General features: G+C 40.0%; 1 protein-coding gene across 2 annotated transcripts in view; it reads right to left on the reverse strand.

Annotated features, from left to right (window-relative positions):
* Window positions 1–738: 738 nt before the first annotated feature.
* TMCC3 (transmembrane and coiled-coil domain family 3) overlaps window positions 739–25,718 on the reverse strand; it is a 90,910-nt gene continuing 65,930 nt past the window's right edge. For both annotated transcript variants that reach the window (XM_053407227.1, XM_053407228.1), the window contains exons 2-4: window positions 5,677–6,593; window positions 4,967–5,102; window positions 739–4,003 (exon numbers count right to left, since the gene is read on the reverse strand). In XM_053407227.1, the coding sequence (XP_053263202.1) occupies window positions 3,701–4,003; window positions 4,967–5,102; window positions 5,677–6,593 (1,356 nt within the window). In that variant the 3' untranslated portion in view covers window positions 739–3,700. The remainder of the gene's footprint in view (window positions 4,004–4,966; window positions 5,103–5,676; window positions 6,594–25,718) is intronic.

Below are 25,718 nucleotides of genomic sequence, written 5' to 3' on the forward strand. Positions count from 1 at the left end.
ATATGCTACTGCAAAAACTTGCTATTGTTCAGGCAAGGTACTTTGGGAACAAATTTAGCCACGGTCAAAATACATAAGCAAGATGCAACAACTCATGATTAAGAGGACATAGGGGATAAACTCCTACGGTGGAATTCCACATAAAGCTAAAGAGAACATTTTGTCAGGCAAGGAATGATCTTCTCTCCGCAGGCTGTTTGGGGGTTCTCATGGCTCTCCAGAGCAGATTTGTGAGAGAGGGGAAAGCCCTGTTATGCTAGTGTGACTCCTTGCACTGGCTTCCACTTGTGGAACCAGAGGTGAATTTAGGGCAGCATGGCTGGTTCTGCAGCACTGGGCACTGAGCCCAGGCGATTCAGCGGTGTATCACAACTATGACATATTGAACTGAGCAGAACGGAAGTTGAGAGACGGGGGAGGTGCCAAATTTTGGCCTTGCACAGGGTGCCACTCTTGAATTTGAGTTGTTGAGTTTGGGGGCTGGGGTGGGGCAAAGTTCACCAAAATCTACACTTCTGACATGGACTGCCATACATCCAGATTTCCTCAGACACTTCAGTGATTTCTGCCCAGAGGGCCAAATGGCAGCTACATCCGGGAAATTCTGGGTGTATGGCAACCCTATCAGAATCACTGAACCTGGCCTTTAACATATCTGGTAAAGAAAATAGCCAAATGTGTCCAAAGGAGGTTTGGGGAAAAGAACCTAAAAGGATCCATAAAAGGAACAAACTATTATCCTGAACATTTTAGAGGATATGATGTAGATTAAGGCACCCAGTTTAGTCTCCTATTCCCCCCCCCCAAAAAAAAATTAGGGGTACTTTGGGATCTTTTGCAAAGAATTCAGTTTATTTGGGTATTCTGTCTCATACTTGAATTGTATGAGGGGGAGAAGGGGAGCAAGCCTGTAGGCCCTATTCCATAAATTGCACTTTCAACACTGTTTCCATGTATTGGGAAGGCAAACATCTGCAGAGGGACCTCTTTTATTGGGTGAAGCTCCTTGTGGGAACCACCAACATCCCATGCAGGGAGTTTACATGTGTAAGACCAGACTCTTCACTTGAGAAGTTCTTCCCTCTGTGGCATGGAGGTCAATACCTCCACAGGCTCTGACATTGGAGGGGGATAGACCCAGTACACTCACCCACACTCTTCCTCCCTCAAATTAGAGATTTTAATGCAACAATAAGGGAATATTGGGGAATTAATAGAAAAATAAAGGACTTTAAAAATAATATATGCCTGTTGTCTCCATTGTCTTCTTCTTCTCGATATAGTTAGCAATGCTGTATATATAGACAGATGTCTTAGTCTTTGTCGTCAGCAAGTTCAGTTCCACATTTGTTTGTTTTTTTAAAAAAACACACGAAAACAAAACATTGCACATATTGATTTTTTAAACCATTTTTAAAGTGCAAACTTTACCAGTATTTACATCGTTAGCAAATTAGCTCCTGAAATCATGCCAAGCCTCAAGGGGGCTTTCCAAACTCTGGGCTTTTCTCAGGAGAACTGCACAGCCTTTACTAAGCCTTCACTGTTCAACAAAATACAATTCTCGCAAGTGCTGCCACTATTACTTTCCTAGCACTAAAACTGCTAAGTAAACACTAGCCCTGATCCTTCCATGACAGGCAGGATTCTTACTATAGCAGGCTGGCAACCGCACAGTGCTAGTCTTCTACACAATTACATTCATAGGCAGATGCCTGCATCTGGAAGTGCCCTTGGAGCACAGTTTCTCCTGTGTGAGGTAGAGATGAGGGAGAAATCTGGTTTGGTTCACATCTTAATGGACTTCTCCATGCCGTTGTTTAATGTCAACAGTAACCTACCTGTACCTCCATTAATTCTCCATTGTCCACATGGCATTCTCTTCCAAGTCACATTCTATCCTCCTCCAGATTTTCTCACGCCCTCTCCTTTTGGAGCATCCCTTGTATGAAAGAATCCAAACTGAGGGAGGTCAGTGATTTGGAGGAGAACATCATATGGACAATGGACAATTAATGAAAGTACAGAAAAACTTACTGTTCCTATTAAACTACTGTATGGAAGAGCCCAATGTGAACATACCTTATTCACACTTCCTGAAACAATGTACGTGAATTTAAATACAGGTAGCTTTCAAGATTCACAGTTCTGTTAATTTTCATGACGCAGTTCTCCAACCCAAAGATGTGTACAAAAATGCATATATTAGGGGGAAATGTACATTACTGTAAAATGCATAACCAAAACATAAAATAGCAAATGGATGCAGAAATGTGGTAAACTAAACTTAAAATTATAAAAATGTGAAACTCATGAGAAACTGAAACTTAACAGTTTCATCATTCTCTAGTGTGAACCCCATTAAAATTAATGGGACATGTGCAACAGGGTAATTCATTAGAATTCAAGCAAATTACTGTTACAACATTCTTCTGCAACCAGTGCTGATAATTAAATTGGCAGATGCCTTTTCATCGTTTTTTAAACAAACAAAAAAAGCACCACTAATGTATTTCTCACCTTTTCACTTCCTAACCATATTTATTCACATATCTTATACAAGTATTTTCATACATGAAGTTTTATTTCAATACAAACTTCACAGTGATTGCGGTATTATTTTAGGCTAAAGACATTGATTTGAGAATACTGCCCTGCTATAGCTAGATGTTGGGAGAGCATCACAAATTATCACCAGAGAAATACATCAGACAATGTATTTTAGTGGTCAAAAGTAAAAAAAAAAACCCAACAACAACCAAGGACAACAAAAATGAAAACAAAAGCCGAAAAGATTATACTGTTTGGACTGCATGCTATTGTTCTTATTTGCTCATGGCAACATCAGTCACTAGACAGCTGCAGGTTTCTAAAGGGATGTGATGAGTGACTCCTATCACTGCATTTCAGCCAAAAAGTAGTTCCCATTAGACAACATAGATTTATCAAAAAGAGATAAATACCCATGTTTGGACCACATGATTGGCAAATCCTCATTTATTCAACAGTTGGGACAGCTATGCATATATATTTAAGATCATGAAACAGAAGTGGAATGGAATATAATATTTAATATAAACTAAACTGTAAGGCAAAACCAATTTGGGGGCAAGGTTTAAGTAAGAATCCTCTTTGACTATTGGGCCAATGTCAGCAGCAGGCAAGAGAGATAACAAACTCCATCACAGTTTCTACCTTATAAATATCTGTCTTCAGGAGATGCCAAAAATGTGCACTTCTCCAAGGTGTGTAAATCTCAGCTTATTGTTTGCATATGCTTCATAAGGGAACAGTAGCGACTATGTAAAGTGGAATGATGCAGGTGACTGTTCATGAATATGCAACCTCCCAACTAGGATTGCTGTTTCTTATTTATACTATACTTCTCCTAAACCCCAGTCTAGTTAAGATCATGTATTCAAGACTTGACTGTTCAGGATTTCTGCAGCGTAGAAAAAGTAGATTAGATTAAGGCAGAAAGATTTACACAAGTAATTAGTCTATAACAGATTCACCTCATTTCATATAAGGTGACTGATGAGGTGAAATACACTGCCAGGAGTTATCACCATCACATTTTAATACCCAATAGAAAAGTCTTCATTTAGTCTGCACAGGTAAACTGCAAAATTAAAGATTTGGTAGTTTGTTTAGAAGTATTTCTTCTTTTAAAAACAAAAATGCTCTGGGCATCGTGGATTCATCTTGGTATGATCATCTTTTCTATGGCACAGACAATGTGATCCCAGTTTTTGCATAAAATTGCAAGAAGAGTTACTGCGAAGAAGGTGCAAATGATATGAAAACGGCTTCTCATCATAGGAGCTATAAACTTGGCTATGGTGGAGACGCACACTAGGATTACGGTCATGAAGGCCAAGACTACGTTTATACATTTCCCCAGCAAGACTTTGGCATTAACGGTTTCTGACTGCAGGGCTTGCTGTTCTTGCTGATGAATCTCCAGCTTAGAGACCCGTGTTTGGCAAGATTCCAAAGCTTCCTGTCGGTATAAAATAGGAAGAGGAAGGAGGGAAAGAAAAGTTAAGGAACCATCACTTTCATACATAAAATACATTTTCATTCTATCTGATCAGTTAAGGACATTACCCCCATCTGTGCATAAATCAATTAGCAAAACAATTTACAACTCTTTGATCGCGAACTCTACTATTCTATAATTCTATGCACCTCAAAGTTGAAAATGTACTAACACAAAAACATTAGAACAGGCAGCTGGATTAGGCCAATGGCCCATCTTGTCCAGCATCCTGTTCTCACGGTGGACAACCAGATTTGAACACAAGAGCACTCTTCCCCTGCCTGTCTCCAGCCATCCATAAATGTACAGTACACAGATTCACAGAATTGTAGATGTCTTTTTCCTCCTTGAAGGAGAACTGTGCAACGGCCAGTGTTCATGTTCAGTCTCATATCCTCTGATTACACGGACTGATTAAACAATTCTTTCAATAGCACTTTTCTATACTTATTTTGTTCATTCCCACAACAGCCTAGTGAGGGAGGTTATAATTTTTCCCATGGAGAACTGCAGTTGTTCCTATCTTGCAAGGGCAATGTCATTTCCACACTATAGTTCCATCAGAGATAAATGTGAAAAATTAGTGGTTAGATGTGAAAGCTCTGGCTATGAGTTTATGGCTACAATCCTAAACATGAAAGGGAATAAGCTTTATTGAATGCAGTGGGCACTTAGTCATCTGAATAAAGCTGCATTGGATTCGCAGTATTTCTTTGAGGGGAAGATGCAAAAGTTCTTTTTAAAGACACAAAGAGTAGGAAGCACGAGTGATTTCCTTCTCCATCTCCAAAGGCCCAAATCTAGTCTTGAATTGGAACTCAGATCTTTCAGTCTAAAAAATCCTGTGCTTTCATCACTGGACCACAGTGGCTAATTCTTTGGAAACAAAAAAATAATCTGTTACTTAATTTCAAAAGTTGGTACCTGAACATCTCGCGACCGTTCATAGGCCTGATACGCCACCTTTTCTTCAATACTAGCAAGTTCTTGCTTCAAGTTGGCTGTCTCATGCTGGTGGAGGTCTGTTAGATCATTCAGCTGGTCTTCCAATCGCTCATACCTTAACAAAAACAAAATTTACTTGGCTTTTATGTGAAATCCAATTAAAATTGCATCCCTCCTTATTTGTAGGTTGCATCATCACCATTCTTTATCAGGGTAACTTTTTGTTTCCCTCAGCTGAAACCCTACTGGCATTAGAAAAGTATACTACCTTGAATACAAGCTGAACATTGTAAACCTTTTTAAAAATTATTATTATTATTATTATTATTATTATTATTATTATTATTATTAATGGCATTCTCACTAAGTTGTAAGTTTTTGCATGTCATTACAGAAATTAACATGACAAGAGTTTTTTTTACCCCATGAGTGCTCACCTGATAAGCCTGCTGAGAACCCTGAGAATACACTTCACACATTACCCTAACAGCAAATGTGGTAGCCTCTTCAAGTGCATATATGATGGGGAAGCATTAACATGTGCCTATGTAGTACATGCAGCTGATCATTGTCATGGGTGGAGTTCAAGGGTACTTAGTTCAATCTTCTCTTTGTTGCATTGCTTTGACACCACCTCATTCTCACCTATCTGTGAAAATCAATTTCAAATGGCCAACATAATAACGTACCTGTACCTTTCCTCCTGCAGTGTTTGAGAAATAAAGCCATACTCTCTTTTGAATTGTACTTTTAAATTCTCAATGTCATCTGCCAACTGGGATTGTGCTTCCTTTATTTCCCGCAGTCCCTCAAAGAGAATTGATAGTTTCCCATGGCTTTCCAGAGCATTTGTTCTACCACGGCCAAAGGACTGGTTTCCATTGCTGTCCGCAGAGCCAGATGTTGCACTTGAGCACTCATCATCACTGGTGTATTTTGGCTTGGCCACTATAGTAGCACTTCCGCCGTAGGCCCTGGAAGTAGTTTCCGGCCTAAAATCATCCAGGCTGCTCTTTAAGTGAGCAATATTGTCAGCACTACCAAATTTATTCCGGATCAGGTTTGCAAACTCTCTGGATTTGCTGAAAACAAACACTGGTGGTGTCAAGGAGACTCCTGGAACACCTGTTTTGCTGCTCTCATTGCTCTGGCCAGTAGTACGAGATTTCCCATGGGCATCTTTCAGGGAATGTTGGATTTCCTTCAGGCTGTCTTTGGAAGTATCCTTGGTACTTTTGGAGGAACCGTTTTGTTCTATCTCTTTGAGCTTTCTGTGATATTGTTCCAATTTCTTCTGCAACTGGGCTATGGAATGGGCAGACTTTTGATTCTTCTTTTCAAATACTTGTTTAATTCGACCCGCTTGTTGTTTGTCCGCACTGTTCACGAGCTTCAAATACTCTGCCACATTCCCATCCCGAGCTGTTTGTTCTATTTTGATCTGCTCCGTAACTTTCAGAATCTTTTGCTTCAAACTGTCTGCACTGAGTTTTACTTTGTGAAACTCAAACACACCATCAGGTACATCAAAGTTGAGGTTGGTGTCCGAACCTCCCCGGCGAATATTAAGGGGCAGGCTGAGGGTATTCATATCATGTCTTTCCACCTATAAGAGATTAAAATTCAACCTTAGTTTTCTATGAAATAATTCATAAATAATTCTAAGAAGAAATTAATATAAGATCACAAAGCATGACATTATTTGTGATGTGGGAACATTATTGCAATGCAGGAACTTGGGCCAATGAGGAAATAAGTGTTCTGCTCATTCAGCCATGAGAACACTAGTATAAACATCGGTAGCACCACACAATCCCCTAAAATAGTAAATATTAGGAATCTAATGTTGTAGGCCTATACTGTACACACTTGCCTGGGAGTAAGCACAACTGAATATAACAATTCCTTCTGAGTAGACTATGCTGCTCATACCAAAACAGTGCCATATTACTCAAAACTGGCATCAAATGATAAAGTTAATACCATACTTAGCACAAAATGTCTTCCAGATTAAAAAATCCATAAGGTTTTTTGTTTCATACATAAATAAATTATCCTCCATTTTCCTAACTACACTCTCTATATTAATTTTGCTGAGCAACTGTTTCTGATTTTCAGACCAAGCAAATACTTCAGTTCCTTTTTATCAACTTAGTAGCCAATGCAACACATTGCTTTCTTATTTGACCTCATATTCTGTAGCTCAACTGGTACTCCTAGCAATTTGATCCAATACTACATTATTTCCCTCCCCTGCGAATGAGCAGAGCTAGTTTCTCACAGCTCATGAATATTATGTACATCTGACAAATATCGGTACATAGTAAGTATGCTTCTTGAGGCAGCACACGTGCTATACACACTTTAAGCACATTCTCTCAATCAAAGAAAGTTGGGCACTGCAATTCACCCCTCAATGAGTTAGAATTCTCAGCAATGACAGTGCCTAGAATTCTTTAAGGAAGGAATAATGTGCTTTGAATGTGCTTTATAGTGTTTACACAGCCTGAGCACAAGTAATATACCATCAATTGTACCCTAAGTCTGAAAAGCTATCCAATCATGAAGTGGAAAAGTGCTAAGATGGTAAGAGAACCTGGTTTGTAGTGCAATGTACAAGGCAGCAGTACTGTATCTTAAGTTATAACCTACTGGATACTTTGCACATTGGACCTGATAAGCATAGTCACACAATGCAATAAAGGAGGTAATCATTATTATTATTATTATCCTTATCCTGATTCTTAACTGCAGCAAAACATAATTTTAATTGTTCAAGACTGCCTAGAAAAAACAACAACAAATCCCATAGAAATGAAAATGTTCCCTTATACAACACTTCTTATGTAGTGTTTGTGCACATGCATGACGAGGCTGTGGTCAACATTATTCTAACTAGGATGTAATATGCAGTGCAGATGACATGTAACATGCTCATCACAAAAGATATGTGCACCATGAGCCTTTGCATTCAAATTATGGTAGGTGTTTTTAATTAAACATGAATGAATTTTTACCACACATAATAGCCAGACTAAATCGGAAGTCTCTGCTGATGAAGAAGAGTTTGGATTTGATATCCCGCTTTATCACTACCCTAAGGAGTCTCAAAGCGGTCAACAATCTCCTTTCCCTTCCTCCCCCACAACAACCACTCTGTGAGGTGAGTGAGGCTGAGAGACTTCAGAGAAGTATGACTGGCCCAAGGTCACCCAGCAGCTGCATGTGGAGGAGCGGGGAATCGAACCCGGTTCACCAGATTACAAGTCCACTGCTCTTAACCACTACACCACACTGGCTCTACTGATGAGAGAGAGCAAAGGGGCTGACTATATACATACACACACAACATACCGGTAATTCCAAAGCCCAGCGGCTCGCTTACTCAGCTTTGGGAAGGCAGTATGAGGGCTGTGTGTGTGTGCGCGTGCATGCACGCGCACCAAAAAGGGCCTTGAGGGGCCATGTATTGGACCACCCTGGCCTAGAGGCATACTTAAATGACAGTGAGGCTGAATTCTTTGGTAACAGATTTTAAGAAGAAACTATTTTCTTAGAGACTGGCCATGTTCCAAACAGGAAGGAAGAATATCACTGTTGGTATTTTAGTAAAGATTTATTAGTTTATTTCAAATATTTATATCCTACCTCCTGGCCTTCATTCTCAAGACAGCTTGCAACAAAATTTAACAATCCTTGCAAAATAAAATGAAGGCAGTAGCTGAACATGTTATTGCTCGCTCAGTTCACAGTATAGGACAGTTTTGATAAATGAGATTAATGATCTGCCATGCTAATGAAATGACAAATGCATCGGCTGAACAAAATTCAATCCAAATTAAGCAGAAGCATTTCAATATTATCTCAGCTCTAACACTGAACAACTGACAAGAATTATGAATTATAAGATGCTCCTATAATATATGTGGGCATAATATTTATATTTATAAAAGCAGCATCTATTCCATAATAATGATCTAATATCCAATATGGTTTGCTTTTTGAAAGCAGTAAAAAAGTAATCTCAACTCTGAATTCATCTGCGTGTTCATCCGTCACACTTTATAACTGTTACTCAATAGGCGTACAACACACTGCAAATGTATAATCGATAGTCTGACGTATTGCCACAGGGATTTTAAGAATTATGGGAGTTAGACCACAGAGTGATTACAGTGACATGCAATACGCCACACAGCAATTCAGCACCAAAAGCAGAAACGTCCTCAGACCTTCATGATTTTAACTCTTGTATGTTAACACGGAGCCACTCATTTCCTAAAACAATTCAGCCCTCTCGACTCATAGCAAACTCAGACTAACATTGTCGTTTAACTAACATGTTTATACAAAATCTAATCAGCAATGTTACCCAGGACAAAATGTACATACTTCCAAGGCCGGGTGGATCTGCTCACAATCCTACATAAATGTTTATTTCCTTTAGTACAAAAGTATTCTAAAAATATTTTGCATATACCAAGACAAGAGCCTGAACAGCTGCTGTTCTGACCCTCTTCCTCCCTACTTTAAACGATGGAATCTCTCTTCCTCACAGAGGTAAATTGCTCCCCAAGCTCTGTGGTTTCCTATGACATGCCATAAAACTGGACAAAAGGCAAGGGAAGGAACAGGGGAGAGTTCATCTAAGGCTGTGAACTTACCCCATTAACTCTGATTCCAGTGCACTACCACTGCTGGTCTGAGAAGCAGTGTACACATAACATTAGTTGTAATTCGTATCTACATGTAATTCAAATCATATCTGTCATTTAAAAAAATTAAATACTGTGTTTTGATGCATTATTCCCCACGCCAGCTTCAATCCAAACTGAGAAAAAGAACAACCAATTGTATGTTAAGCTGGTACTGTGTACATAGTGTTAGCTAGAGGGAATCACATCACCTACTAACGCCATGGGGTGTAATGGGTGTTAGAGCAGGGCTAGTACCTCTGGTGGGGGGGACACATTGTGCTTTTTCTGGGGTGGTTTGCCCATCTTTGGTCCCCACTCTGCACTCAGCTCTCACCTGTGGCTCATAGAAACTATTAGCATGTGACAGTGGTCACATACTGGGAACGGCTTCGACTGGCCTTAAACCATCAGTGAATTAAGGACTTTCCCTGCATGCAAAGAAAGGCTCTGGTGGATAGAGCAGACGAGAAAATGGAAGCTAAATTGTTAGGCTGGGATGCGCCAGATTCAGCACATCTTGCCTGTGCTAAAAGATCTATAGAGGCTACCAGTCTGTTTTCAGGCACAACTGAAAGGGCTGTTCTTGACCTTTAAAGCCCCAAATGGCTTGTTAGCAGGATTTTTAAAGGACTGCCTTCTTCAATAGAAATCTTCCCAAAAGATCTGCTTCTCAGGCTGGTCTACAGGTAACCCAATATTCAGGAGATGAGGTGAATGGCAACTGGGGAATTAGCTTCTTCAGTGGTAGCATCTCACCTTTGAAATAGCTTTCCTGGGCAGATCTGTGAAGTGCCTATATTATCATAAGGTGAAACCTACTACATTTTAAAAACATGTTACTGAATTTAAAGTTTTGGTGAACTGCTGTTTTTAAAATTGCTGGCTGCTTGTTGTTTCATATACCGTATTTTTTGCTCTATAAGACTCACTTTTTCCCCTCCTAAAAAGTAAGGGGAAATGTGTTTGCGTCTTATGGAGCGAATGCAGGCTGCGCAGCTATCCCAGAAGCCAGAACAGCAAGAGGGATTGCTGCTTTCACTGCACACCAATCCCTCTTGCTGTTCTGGCTTCTGAGACTCAGAATATTTTTTTTTCTTGTTTTCCTCCTCCAAAAACTAGGTGCGTCTTGTGGTCTGGTGCGTCTTATAGAGCGAAAAATACAGTATATTTTTGTTGTTTCATTGTCAGTTGCTTTAAAATGCTTAACATAATAATTTGTTTTTGAGGTGCTGGTCAGAAAGCAACTCACCAGAGCACAATGTTAACTATCTCCCATTACAATATTCATTGTAGGTATGTGAATATGAATAAGTAAAAGGCGTGCCACACTTATCTGGGGTGGAGCCAGAGCTAAGTTAGGTGAACTTAGTACACACTGAAAACAATAGGAGTCAGGTTCAACTACTTTGTCAAAATCTGACCATTATCCTTTCCTCTCCTCCAAATTCCAGCAGCTAGTTATTTTTAATGATATCTTGTTAATATTTCAGCAATTCCCCTTTGTACCTGGATAGCTAGCTAACATGCTCTCCTTTTGTTTCAACACAAGAGCATCTCTGTGTGGTTTTAGCTTCTTTTCTCCTTTTTGTATGCTACTCTCCAGGATAGAAAGATGTGCTAAGAAGGAATGCACAGCAGCTAATTTTGGTAACATACATCTAGCTAAAAGCTGAAATGGTTGTGATCTATCATTTACACACATATACTTCCCCATATATACCCCACTGTGTGGAAGGAAAGCACTATGCAGAGAGAAAATAAACCTAACATTGTCATGTGGAACTTCCCCAAATGCCATTGTTCAGCTGTAGCTTCCTTAACACATAATCACTCTTAGTTTGAAAGAATATATGTCTACAGCATTTCACGACTCTATAAATTATTCCATCATGCAGACAGTACACAAGTGAGTCATTTGCTTATTGTTATCCAACCCTTCCCATTTTCCTATATACTGAGAGTAAGAAACCCTTCACATGCAGATTTTGACTGCAGAAGAGGCTGTAGATGTATATTGTAAAAGAGAAGTGATGAAACAGCAAAACTGAATACTGAACTTATTAAAATCTGCCCAGCATGTGCTATCTTGAAAAGAGTTATCAGCAGAAGGACTAGTGTTCTAAGTGTTCCATACGCCTTAACATTTCTTTTCCAAGTATTCTACAGCGAAGACTAAATCTTTGTTCACATTTTGCTTGCAAATGCAGATTTGTTGTAGATTTAATTACCTATCTGTACCTTTTGTTTACTATGAGAAGAGAAAGTGTTAATGGGGATAATGAAAATAATGATGCAGTTGAAGGAAAATTAGACAAAATAGTCTCATTGAAATCTTTTGTTGTTTCCAATGAACTAAAGAGCATATAGCTTTATCCAGATTACACTAAGACGAATATACAAGCATTATGCAAGAGCAGCTTCACATCTGGACTGTCACAATCAGCAAACGTGAAATGTGCACACCCTAGAATGTGCAATGTGCTCATGCCATGCTCAGTGCTCATAATGTATGTTCCGGTGACCCACACAGAATTATCTCCTTTACAGTGTAGCAGAGGATCAAGCCAGGTCACAAAAAAACAAAAAACCTGTGCTAATCCTTGCTGTGATGTTCATGCAGCTTCCAAGAGCTGCCCAGGGGAGCAGCTTTGGCCGTCTGTGTCCTGAGTCAACTGTCAGCAAATTAGATTGAAGGATAAGAGGCAGCTCCAGATGTGCCCTAACAGCTTCATCAACACACAGTCTGTTCCTAGTATTTGCGTCGCTGGAAATGTAAGATGTAATCATTATTTGGAGAAATATATTCAAACATTATTTTTGCTGTGTCCGTGACTGAAATGATAAGACTGTAAGACAGCCTGGGAATCTGCTCTAGGTAGGGTATTTGCGAATGCCCAGCAGTGCAATTCAGAATGCTTAACACCTACAAGGATTGGGGATTGTTCTGATTGCTGCCTGTTGACTAGCAGAATAAGCATGGGTACTACTATCACTTAACTAACATCGTATAACATTTCTGGGTAGGATGTACTTCTGAGATGCTGCCTGGAGTACTTCTTGTGCTCCTGAAGAAGCTTTTGCCTGGAAGCTCCCAGTGTTTGCAAGTAGGGCTGCCTAAGTAAAGGCAAAGGGACCCCTGACCATTAGGTCCAGTCGCGGACGACTCTGGGGTTGCGGTGCTCATCTTGCTTTATTGGCCAAGGGAGCCGGCGTACAGCTTCATGTGGCCAGCATGACTAAGCCGCTTCTGGCAAACCAGAGCAGCGCACGGAAACACCGTTTACCTTCCCGCCAGAGTGGTACCTATTTACCTACTTGCACTCTGACGTGCTTTCAAACTGCTAGGTTGGCAGGAGCTGGGACCGAGCAATGGTGGCTCACCGAGTCGCGGGGATTCGAACCACCAACTTTCTGATCGGCAAGCCCTAGGCTCTGTGGTTTAACCCACAGCGCCACCAGCATCCCAATAGGGCTGCCTACAAAACCATATATTTAAGGCACCCAGATATACTCCAAGAATCATGGAAACTGTAGGTTTCCTCTCCCAGCACCCTTAAAAACCCCCTAGAGTTGAAATGCATGTATTTTCTCATTCAGAGACCAATTTTATACAAATATGAATGCTACTTGATAAAAATTAAGATTATATTAACCTTAACTATACCAAGTGTGCGGGCACGTAGAATTTGAGAGGCATTAAAATGCACTCTGTGCGTAGTGACTGTCAAGTGCCAGCAGATGGAGCTGCTGCTTTTAATCAACTATATTGAGAGGAACAGCAAACCTGAGGGCTTGAATAATATGGCCTCTCTGGATATTGTGATCAAGATTGTGATAGTTATGTTTTTCTTCTTGGTCTCGTTCTCTGATTGCTTGGTGGTCTTTTTTTTTAAAAAAAACCCATATCTTTTCAACTCATCCACAGATTCCTAAGACCACTGAAGTGAAATGAAGCGAAACTCACTGGTTGACTCTGGGCCAGTCACACTCTGTCAGCCTAACCTACCTCGCAGAACATAAATCAAGGAAGCGGGTGAATGTTTTATTCCTTGGGCTCCTCGGAGGGAATATTTTATTTATTATTACATTTATAATAAATCCTATTTATCGGATTGTAGGCAACCTAGCAAATGGCATTATCAGGTACAGGGGTCACATTCACCCCAATATTTATTTTAAGAATAAAATAATAATAAATAATAAAAGTCCCAACATAGAAGAAACTAGGCTAGTAATGTGGCAACAGAAAGGGCCAACAAAAGTTAATTCCACATCAGTCATGCAAATGTTTGTAATTCTAATCCTTGTGCATTGTTTTGTACAAGAAGATCAAAACACAGAGAGCACTGACTGTTAACAGGAAATTGTGCACACAGATAAAATGAAAACATCAATGTGGACACCGCCCTAGTCCTTAATTTCCTTTCTCTCTGTGGCATTGGATTTCCAGTCATGTCCCCATGAAAATATGTACAATGCTGTCTTATTACTGATCTTTGTTATGCTTTGATTCTTAGAAAAAGAGTTACTTTGTTGAGATCCCTTTTTTTCATGTTCTTACAAACAGAAGCTAAAATTAGTAGGACAAATTATTATCTAAATAGGGCTTAGGTCTGTGTGCTATACATAAAATATGATCAGGAAGTGAAATATAATTTCTCATATATGTATAAACAAATGTTATAAAAGTGTTGTTTTTATAGAAAAAACATGTATTGCAGACAATATTTTTCTACAAAAATGCATCTCAGAAGCCGTACCTTAGCTCTCTTAAGCAGTATGCCCACAGGGATGCGTACTCAGTCCGCTCCTTTATATTCTCTACACGTACGATTGTGTCGCTGCTCACCCTAGTAATAGGGTTGTCAAATTTGCAGATGACACAACCGTGATTGGGCTCATCCCTGAAAGGGAGGGTGAAACGCACTATAGAGATGAGGTGGAGCGGCTGACAGAGTGGTGCAGAGCTAACAACTTGCTCATAAATACAAGGAAGACAAAGGAGCTTGTGGTGGACTTCAGGAGACAGAAGAGCAATATCCAGCCACTTTTGATTGATGGGGTCTGTGTGGAGAGGGTAACAACGTTCAGATTTTTGGGCATTGAATTACAAGAGGATCTGTCCTGGAGTGTCAACACAAGGGGGCTTGTGAAGAAGGCGCAGCAGAGACTGTACTTTTTGAGAATTCTAAGGAAAAACCATCTTCCGCAGAAACTGCTGCTTGCCTTCTATCACTGTGCCATTGAGAGCGTGCTCACTTATGGCTTATGTGTGTGGTACGGAAGCTGTACTACCCAGGACAGGATGGGGTTGTGCAGAGTTGTTAAGGCAGCAGAGAGCATTGTTGGCTGCCCACTCTCCACCTTAGAGCAGATTTATGCCACAAGGTGCCATAGGAAGGCACTGGACATAGTAAAAGATCCATCGCATCCTGGTCACTGTCTCTTCGAGCTCCTGCCGTCGGGACGGAGATACAGGACGATGAAGACAAGAACGAGCCGTCTTAAGAACAGCTTCTTCTCCAGAGCGATCTCAGCCCTGAATGGGAAGCCTGGACTTTGAAAGTCATCTAATCTTCCTTGCTGTACTATGCTGTATTGTTTTAATTAGTGTTTTTATGGAGCAGTCGAGTAATTTCGTTGTCCCTGAGAGGGGGCAATGACAATAAAGATATTATTATTATTATTATTATTATTATTATTATTATTATTATTATTATTATCATTTTCAAAAGTCACTTATTAGTATTTCATTATCAGAATGTCAAAACTGATAAGATGTGTAATACCCCAAATAATATCATTAATAATTATATAGCCAGAGTACACCTGTCAAAATTAAAACTTCTCAGGACTAACTTAAGTTAATAGTTTTCCATTTATCTACCCTAAAATTGACAGGAAGTTGGCTATCACCCATTGTGTTTCACTATTCATTTTCCATTAAATTAATTAAAAATGAAATCGCCTGTTCCAGGTTCCAAAATAAAAAGTCCATATGGTATGCAAGTACTTTTGTTTTATTACATAACATCTAATTTAGTAATGTGCTGTGACTGAAAAACTCATTAAGTATCTCATTTGACCAAAAGATTCAAAGATTCCTATACTACAGAGGACAACCAATTCAGCTACAGGCATCGCTTTTAATACCCTCAACACTATTTGTTAACAGCGTTCTCAAATATTATCATAATTAGCCTTCCAAAGCCATGAAAACCTCATTTGGCAGCTGCAATCTCAGTATTAACAAAGGAAAGATGAACAGCTTAGAGCCAGTGATGTGGTGCTGATTCTGTTCCCTCATCTGGAATCAGGCAGGCTAAAATAGAAGGGAGGTCCGGGAAAGCAAAAAACCCTTATAAAAACAAAGTTTGAGATATCTGTAGATTGCACCCATCAGTCAGAATAACCTTTGCCCATTATCTCTCAGGCAAAAACAATATTTGGTTTTTTTCTACATAGATTCTGAGAATTGAATTAATCAGAAAGATTCAGGAAGAGGAACTGCATCCCACTGCCAGTTATTCAAAAGGAGATGGCTTCTCAAGTGCTTGTAATACAGTGGTACCTAGAGTTACAGATGCTTCAGCTTACAGACTCTTCAGGTTACAGACTCTGCTAACCCAGAAATAGTACCTCGGGTTAAGCACTTTGCTTCAGGATGAGAATAGAAATCGCGCAGCGGTGGTGCGTGACAGCAGGAGGCCCCATTAGCTAAAGTGGTACCTCAGGTTAAGAACAGTTTCAGGTTAAGAACGGACCTCAGGAACGAATTACCGTATTTTTTGCACCATAACACTCACTTTTTTCCTCCTAAAAAGTAAGGGGAAATGTCTGTGCGTGTTATGGAGGGAATGCCTACGGGTGGCATGCCTATGGATTTTCCTCCTCTAAAAACTACGTGCGTGTTATGGTCGGGTGCGTGTTATAGAGCGAAAAATACGGTAAGTTCTCAACCTGAGGTACCACTGTACTACTTACCAGGAAGAAACATGGAGCAAAAACCAAGTACAGTCGTACCTCAGGTTAAGTATTTAATTTGTTCCGGAGGTCCATTCTTAACCTGAAACTGTTCTTAACCTGAAGCACCACTTTAGCTAATGGGGCCTCCTGCTGCTGCCGCACCGCCAGAGCACGATTTCTGTTCTCATCCTGAAGCAAAGTTCTTAACCTGAAGCACTATTTCTGGGTTAACGGAGTCTGTAACCTGAAGCGTATGTAACCTGAAGAGTATGTAACCCGAGGTACCACTGTATGGACCAAACATGCAGGGCTGTTTGAAACCAATCATTGTCTGGTGACATAGGCGGTAGATACACCATGCATAGGATGGAAAGAACAAAAATTGTTTGTTTTCAACGAGCAGCACCACTTTATTTAGACTTCCATAGATAATTTACTTTCCATGCTCCCAAACACCAAAAGGGCCAAACAAGACACACATTTAAATACATAACTATGTTGTTTTCCACAGGAGTTACAGAACCTAGGGGTGAGCAGGAAGGTTAGGCTTATGTCTTCATCACTCCCACACTGCAGTTTGAGTGAGATCACCCTCTGCTCCCTGGCATGGCTAGGAATCTAAGAGGGGGAATTTTCTACCCCTGTAATTAGTTAGGAAAAACAAAGTACATAGCTGCCTGCTACGTATTTAAGCAAACATGTAGTCTGGTTTTCAGTCATCCAGTGACATAGATTCAAAAGGAAGCATTTCTTCATACAGTGCCTAATTACCTCTGACTGTCTCCACCTTGCCCTACTTGTGAGCTTATCGGTGTTGTGGTTCACATGTAACATTACACTATACTTAATTAAAAGCAAACTATGATTTACTGTGAATTCACAGTGAGCTAGTGCACAATGCCAAAAACGTACCACTCTGCTGTGTCCCCGACTCCTGCTCCTCTCCCCTGCCAAGGAACAAGCCATTGTGTGGCTTGGTTGCGACATCCAAACCTCTTGCATCTGAAGCAGTTTGTTTGGAGAGTGCTCCAAACAATCAAGTGGCAATCAAGCTTTCTTTTTTGCTTACTTGTGGTGCTTGGGGAGAAACAAACTGGTGCAGCCAGAGCCGAGGAAGAGCGGAAAAGGAGCAGCAGCATGATACGCATTCACTTTAAGCCATTGTTTTTAACTATGGTTTAATGTGACATGTGGACTGGGCTACAGTGCTACCTCGGGTTACATACGCTTCAGGTTACAGATTCCACTAACCCAGAAATAATACCTCGGGTTAAGAACTTTGCTTCAGGATGAGAACAGAAATTGTGCTCTGGGGGCACAGCAGCAGCGGGAGGCACCATTAGCTAAAGTGGTGCTTCAGGTTAAGAACAGTTTCAGGTTAAGAACGGACCTCCGGAACAAATTAAGTATTTAACCCAAGGTACCACTGTGTTGACATGTGCAGGCTGCTGGATAAGATTGGCTTTTGACAAGATTTAGAATACTATTCCTTACTTTCTGAAGAAAAGAAAAAACCTTTTCTGATCAAATTTCATGTGGACTCTGATTTCAGAAACCTTTCAGTGGGCGACTATACAGGCAGACCTGCTTTCTGTACCTCAATATAGAGGGCAGGTGCAACCTGTTATATAGGGATTAAAAAGCTCTGCTTGCCAGAACTCCTACTCAATGCAGACCTTAAAAGGTACTGCAGCCTTCCTTTCCCAATAGACTTATTATTCTAAAAAATGTCTCTCCTGGCTCTAACAAGACGCACATGTACCACTTCATCGCCAGTCCACCGTACAACCACAAATCCATTAACAGAAGCCATGTGTGTGAACAGGTAGACATTGATTAGCATCAAGCTGCTGGTTCTAGCACAAAATAAACTATATAGAAACCAACCAACAGTCTAAAAACCTCACTAGACTTCCACAAGAAAAACTGTTAACAAGTTTAGAATATTGATTCTTTGACATATTACAATATTTGCAGTGATCTAACATGAAGAAAGTAAGATACCCAAGTCTTCTGTTCAGCTCTCAGCAGGCAGATGAAATTTTATGTTTCCTATTAAAACATCATTTAAAAATATGGTTTCTGTGCAGTGATCCGAATGACAGTTTAGGCCTATTACAGTTTAACACAGTAAGTTGATAACCTATGCAGAATGTTCCTCACTGGAAGTGTGTGTGTGTGTGTGTGTGTGTGTGTGTGTGTGTGTGTGAAGCAAGCCTTAGGAATTAAATATACCTACCAGTTATACTCAATGGATTCTACCTTCAAGTGGGGAATGTGATTCAAATGTTGTCTTGTGCCCACTGTTGCATACAAAATATCTTTTGAGTATTCCAGTAGTTGCTGGTGAGTGACTGGTGATTAATAGTCAGGGAGTGGATTTATAATCATGGAGTTTAAGTGGCTACACAGGGAGTAAGGGAATTGGTCTGGCACAGACTGAAAATGATGACTGAAGAGATAATAGCACTGCCCACTCACCTGAAATGGTTGGTGGGTTGGCATGGGGGGGGTGAATTATGGGACTTGGGTACCAGGGCCTACTTGGCTATACTAGGCCTTGGTCAAAGGACAGGAATGGAATAACTTCTCTAGGTTGCTTTTGGCAACTGGTGTCAGAGATCAAACAGTTCATGAAGGAAACAATGCCAAGCCACTGCTACCACTAGTAGCAGTTTAATTTTAGTGTCCCATTAGCAATTCCCCCCACACCCCTAGAGCTGTCCCATAATATCCCAGGAAGTCCAGCCAAAGGGCATGAATAACACTAGCTGAAACTGAAACATGCTATTTGTGAAGAGTAATACTCAGAGAGAAGGCTATAAACTCAAGTTTAATCACCTGGATGATGACCGCATTGTTTACAATTCAAGCAACAACAAATGCTTCAAAGCAGCACTTTGGGTTATGAAACTATTTTTACAAAGGTTGCACCACCTCCAGTCTCTGCCAAATGGTAGCAAGATTCCAGGGGGTTCCGGGAACTTACCAAAGGTTGTGTTTCCACTGGGAATCAAGGTACGGCAGAGACTGTTGTGTCTTTAAGAAATATGGTTTATTGTACACATATTTACACCTGGGTCTACTTTGGAGAGAGTTCATCTCACGAGGCACTTGTTCCTCCGAGCAGTGCAACCCTGGAGTCCAAGGCATCCTGCATGCCATCTCCATGCCTCTGTCCCACCCTCCTAAGGTGGTTCTGGCCTTGACAGCAGCTCATGGAGTTCTGCCCACTTCTTCTGCCCAACAGCCTTTGCAGAAAACAGCTCTTCCCCATCTCTCTGCTCGCCCCTCCTCCAGAACTCTGTTTTTTTAAAAGGGCAACATATTTCCTGTGTGACACAACATCCACACCCTGCCACCTTGGCAACCTCCTCCCCTCACTGCCAGAGCCTCCATTGATGAGTTAATGATTTGTTTTCAGCATCTTAACAACAACTATACCAGATGAGGCCCTGTGGCGATCACACAGGCTCCCCGGACGTTTGACGGTCTATTGATCCCTGTGCCACCACTATGATCACTTCCCCGCTGCCACCAACCCGTTTCTATCGGGTACACACTGAGTCCAGACAGTTGTTAACATTAAAACAAATAATCAAGTTTATTTTATAAGCATTAACAAGGTTATGGTTTCAGATAATTTTTCTTGTCAGTTTCTTAATCTTAGTTTCTTTACTGACCTATACCTTCCTAATAACTCCCAAGTGATTATCCCACTATCTGACTCCTCCTAACAGTTTCTCCCACTCTCTCACATCAAAACCAAACCAACCAACCCACAGACTTATCCTCCCTCTTCCTTCTCCAACTCCCAACTGACTCCTTAACAACACTAACTCTAACTCTAACTCTAACTCCTCCCCTTGGGTTCCCACTGGCCAATCACTTCACACTCATTTAACCCTTTCCTTATGACCCACCTAGGAGGGCAAACGCCCCAGGCCCTGACCTGGGAAAGAAGCTTAGCCTGTATCTTTCACTGGCTTGGCATCTTCCCTACAAAACTCCAAATAGTATATAAATTCTACTATTTATTACTTTCTAACATTCACTAAATCTAGCAGTTATGGGCGCCCTTGCCCCCCAAACTCTGTTACCCCAGATCTGTAACATTATGCTTTATCCATGCCACACTGTGCTTCCCAATAATGTTTTCTTTAAATCACTTCTAGCATTTTTCTTTTTGATAGTTCAGTGTTTCTGTTTCATGTCACAGTATTGTTTAAAATTATAAATATAACCCCCACCCCCCACAAAAACCCAGCAACAACTTGAAGCCAAGGGCTGAAAAGGAGGTCAACTAATGTAAATGGTGGTTGCAATTTATGCAAGACAGGGAAAAGAAGGATTAAAGAACCAGATTATCTTGAAGCTCAACTAATAGTTGATTAAAGGAAGGAAGTCACTTTCCTGATTTCGTTACTGTGAAAATAATCGTTTTGCTCCCACAGAGAATAAGGCTATCAATGGCTGCTAGCCACATTGGCTAGGTTTTAGTGTCAGATCAGGGGCAGTACAGTATGTCTCTGAATACAAGCTGCTGGGAACAACAACTGCTGGGAACCACAAGTGGGTGGAGCCCAGTTCTGTTCAGATCCTGCTTGCAGTCTTCCCATAGGCATCTGTTGGTCACTGCAGAGAAAAGAATGCTAGACTTGCTGGCCTGAACCTGTAGGGCTCTTCTTGTGTTCTTATGTACATTTAGGATAAACATACTAGGATGCAAGTCCAAGTAAGACTTACTTTTTTAAATGTTTGCATTTAAAAAAAACCCTGCCACTACATTGTTGCTATGTTGCTTTGTTTATGTTTTGCACTTGCCAACATTTAATTTCAATCTTTGCTACGTGCTATTTTATTCAGACCTAAAGAAATACAGAAAATGAATAATTAGGCCTATCTCACCTGCCTTTGTAACATGCTGAACAAAGCAGAGCATATAGCCCTGAAAACCTACAAAATGCAGTGCTCTCTGTCTTAACATAGCTATTACGAACAATCCTTCCTTAATCTCATCTTTGTAACCTAACTAAATCAAGAAGACATTTGCTTGAACTTTTAACCTTAATGTATTCTGAACTTACTTTTTTATATTAAAAAAATGCTGTAGCTAGTCCAGATCTTTGTTAGCTGAAATTGTTCTTGAAAAAAGGTAAGTGCTTTGAACTTTGGAATTTTGCCAGAGTACCATCAAGTGCAGCATGAGTAGTGACTGTGTGGATATACTATCACAGATCAAACAACACAGATGGAACAAACAAAATGCTTTTCAAAAGAGGTAGTTTATAGAAGGGGTAGCTAACAGGCTGACGGACAGATGTTGTTGGACTACAGCCTCCATAATCCCTAACTGTTAGCCATGCTGCCTTGGGCTTATGGGAATTGAAGACTAACGACATCAGGAGGGCACAAGATTGACTACCGTGATTTACACTGTCAGTGATAAGTTATCATGTACTCAATAAACAAGCAATGAGTGATAAAAGTGATGTACAAATTGCATAGTTTGCCTATGCACATCTAAAAAGATTGCATACACAAATGTTGAAAGGGGACTACGTAGTGGTTTTGTTGCCCAATACTTCAAGATCACAAGTATAAAGTTCCCAAGTATAAGCATGCAAGGCATATCAGTATGATATTCTGAAAGAATATCTAAAGGAAAGAAGAAGAAATAATCTCAGAATCAGCATCAAATTAATAATAATAATAATAATAATAATAATAATAATAATAAGCATTATAGAACAATAGCTTCTGGAAATCAAAAGTAGAATTACTATAACATAACATTTCCAGATGAGCAAAAACAGAAAAATGATTTGTGGCACCTCAAAAACCAACAAATGATGATTGCATACACTTTCATGGACTACAGAAAAATTCATCATAATATAGATTGGTGTTGTCATCTCTGAGAGTTTCCTATTGCTGTTATTCAAAGTCTGGTAGAGTACTTATACTGCCACATGACCAGGTATCACTGCAACACAGAATGATTTACAACCACCCACCAAGAAAATGTAACTCTTAATTTGTGTGTGTCATCGCAGTGCAATTTCAATGTCATTGTGAAAATATAGAAGCGAGAATGAAACCAGTTGTTTGTTTCCCCTGAAATCTGAGTTGACATTTAAATTGGCTATGAAACTTGCATAACAGAATAGTAAACTGATACACCATAACATGCTTTCTACAAAGGGTGGCTTAACAGTTACCCAGTGCAAATACAGTAGAAATAACTGCTCTGCAATACTAACATTACATGGCAAAACAAAACAAAACATTAGGACCAACTACAACAGCTCCATTCTTACTAGCAGTTTTGTTCAGGTTTTACACCATTTGCTTATTTAGTTCTGAGAATACAGAAAACATTCATTAAAAAAAAAGTTTTTGCATCTCCTTGTACTCCCCTTCTCATTCCATTTTTGTTCACAGGCTAAGAAAAATTATTACATTATCAGCACAACTGTACTATATTTCTTTATGCACAAGCTGAGTGTAGAACCACTGACTCACTAGGGGCTGAAGCATGTGCAGTGGTTTTGCTGACAGCGTGCAATCTCTCCAGCTCCAACAACATCTCACTGGATTCCAGAGAAGGCTAGTGATATTGACATGTCAATTTCTCAAGCCTTTGTCAAACTTGCTGAAGGAAAATGTCTCGTCGATTTCATCAATGCTGCTTATCAGCTGGAGAATAGAATAATGCAATTAACAAGTCCTTCCCTCTACCTCTGCCTCAGTCTAGAAAACCCTGGTGAAAGCCTTGTCAGTTTCACCAGGTTCCCCTGGAATCACAGCTACAGGTGTCTGGAAACACCATAAACTGCATATTTCTGTCAACTCAGTAAAATAAACCTATAGTCCATAGCGCTAAGGCTCTATAAGCTAAAGACCTCTCCACTGTCCATTGTTAATCTGTTGCTGCTTCTCATCCAATGATAATGTTTTCAAACAATACCAGCTAAATTACAAATGAAGGAGATTAAGATATTGTATGCAGAGAAAAGCAGAATGACTCAATATGAGTTAAATCGCCCACAATCTTTGCAGTCCTGAAATATATACTCATTAACAAAAAAAGCTCTCTCTTTTTATGACCCCAGATTTTCCATTGAAATAATACCTTGTCCTTTGTGACAACGATCTTTCACAATCTACTGTCATGAAACCTAGGATGATATAAAACTTTTTTTTATTTCTCTCTCCCAAATAAGTATAAAAGTTAGACATGGAAAAGTCAATGATGGAAATTTCTGTCTGTTGGGGCAGGGGAATCTGTACTTTAAAATAAAAGCCAAGCTGTACCAGTTTTAGTACATTTCAAATAGAAAGCCTACCCCTGCAATATGCTGACTCTCGCAACACTGAGAACCTAGCTCCCTTAGCCTAATGAGTTGTGATCCATCATCATCATATCTCTCTCTCTCTCTCTCTCTCTCTCTCTCTCTCTCTCTCTCTCACACACACACACACACACACACACAAAGCATGGGGCTTAATTTGGCCAGTAACTATAATGCACATATCTCCCTAATATACAACTTCCTCCAGAGGAACAGTTTGTACTTCCTCACCCTCCAAGGCTAACAATGTTTCTCCAGCCAAACATCTACAGTATTTGCAAAACACAAGGACTTGAAGTAAGACTCATTTGAGGGTTGACAAACTTTTCTATTGAAAGAATTCTAATTATTTCTCAGTATTAACCCCTGCCATAGTGTGAGGTTGGTGGGGGTTTTTTTAAGGAACAAAAAATTATTCAATTTAGGCAAACTTTGCCAAACAATCCAAAGATTGATAAATGACTATGAAATGGGATCATACTGATGAATCATGGCTGTTAGTACTCACACTGTACTGATTTCTGTACTTGCAGTAGAATCATAGCTGGGAATAAGCCTCACGGAATTCATTTGTAATTTCATGGTGAGGATTGGGCTGTTAGGCCTGAACTCCACTAAGACTGCTTTGAATTGCAGCCACAGAATGCTATACAAAAGCGACCTTCAAAATTATCAAATACACTGAAGGAAGAGGATGCAATAAGGAATTTGCGTTTCTAGATAACATATAGAAATAGTTAGCTGTGGTGTTAGTTTCTAAATAACTGTGCTATCCATTTCTAGATACAAAGATTCTATTTGTAAATTCATAGGGAAGGTGGATCATTTTTCAAAGCACAGGATGAACAGTGAAAACAGCATCAGCTATCTAAATACTGCTTAAAAGGGCAATCAGGTCCCTGTAACAATTAAATTCTGTGTCATTGATTCCTGTTCCTCCCCCTACAAACTTTGGAGGTGCTTTCCTATTCAGAAATCATACCCCCAACCCTCTGCCAAGCAAACGTTTTTCTATACTCTGTCTGGGTCTTTGTCTTACGTTGCGTCCTAACGTCTGAGCTTCTTTGCCTTCTGTTTTTCAAATTCGCCAGTGAAAATGCTTGTGACTGTCTTCTAACATAACTAGCAAAAACAAAACCTTCAGGGTGCATTTGTGCCACTATTTAAATGGGTGGGAAATAAATCACTTCAGAAGCTTATAGGGCACGGTCACATTGTTAGTCTTGCAAGCTGCACAGAAAATATTTTAAAGGTTTTGTGGTGAGAGGGGTGCAAGGGAAAATACGTTGCTCTCTGAAGCACATATCCTTCAAAAGCAACATATGTACAATTAGGCAGTTAGGTTATTAATAAATATAACCAAGGAGAATAACAACAACCAAGAATTCTTCAGTTACTACCATCACCATTGCAACATCTATGAACCAGCTGTTTCTTAAGTGCATAGGCTCCTTTACAAAAGAATGCTATGAATGGGATTTTTTTTAAAAACTAGATTCAAATATTTTTAAATGGTTTATCTTGCACCATTTACCCATATGGCAGTCTAATTTAGCTGATTGCTACACACAAATGCTCTCATAGGACAGGGATTGAAACGATCTTTCCGGCAAAACCCCCCCATGGAAATCGTACTTATCTGTCTAATCTTTTAACAAGCAGACCTACTTTTCTAACCCCAACTTTCTCAGTCATTTATTCTTAGTGGAAGGT

This window comes from Podarcis raffonei, chromosome 10, assembly GCF_027172205.1.
Source record: "Podarcis raffonei isolate rPodRaf1 chromosome 10, rPodRaf1.pri, whole genome shotgun sequence".
NCBI lineage: Eukaryota > Metazoa > Chordata > Lepidosauria > Squamata > Lacertidae > Podarcis > Podarcis raffonei.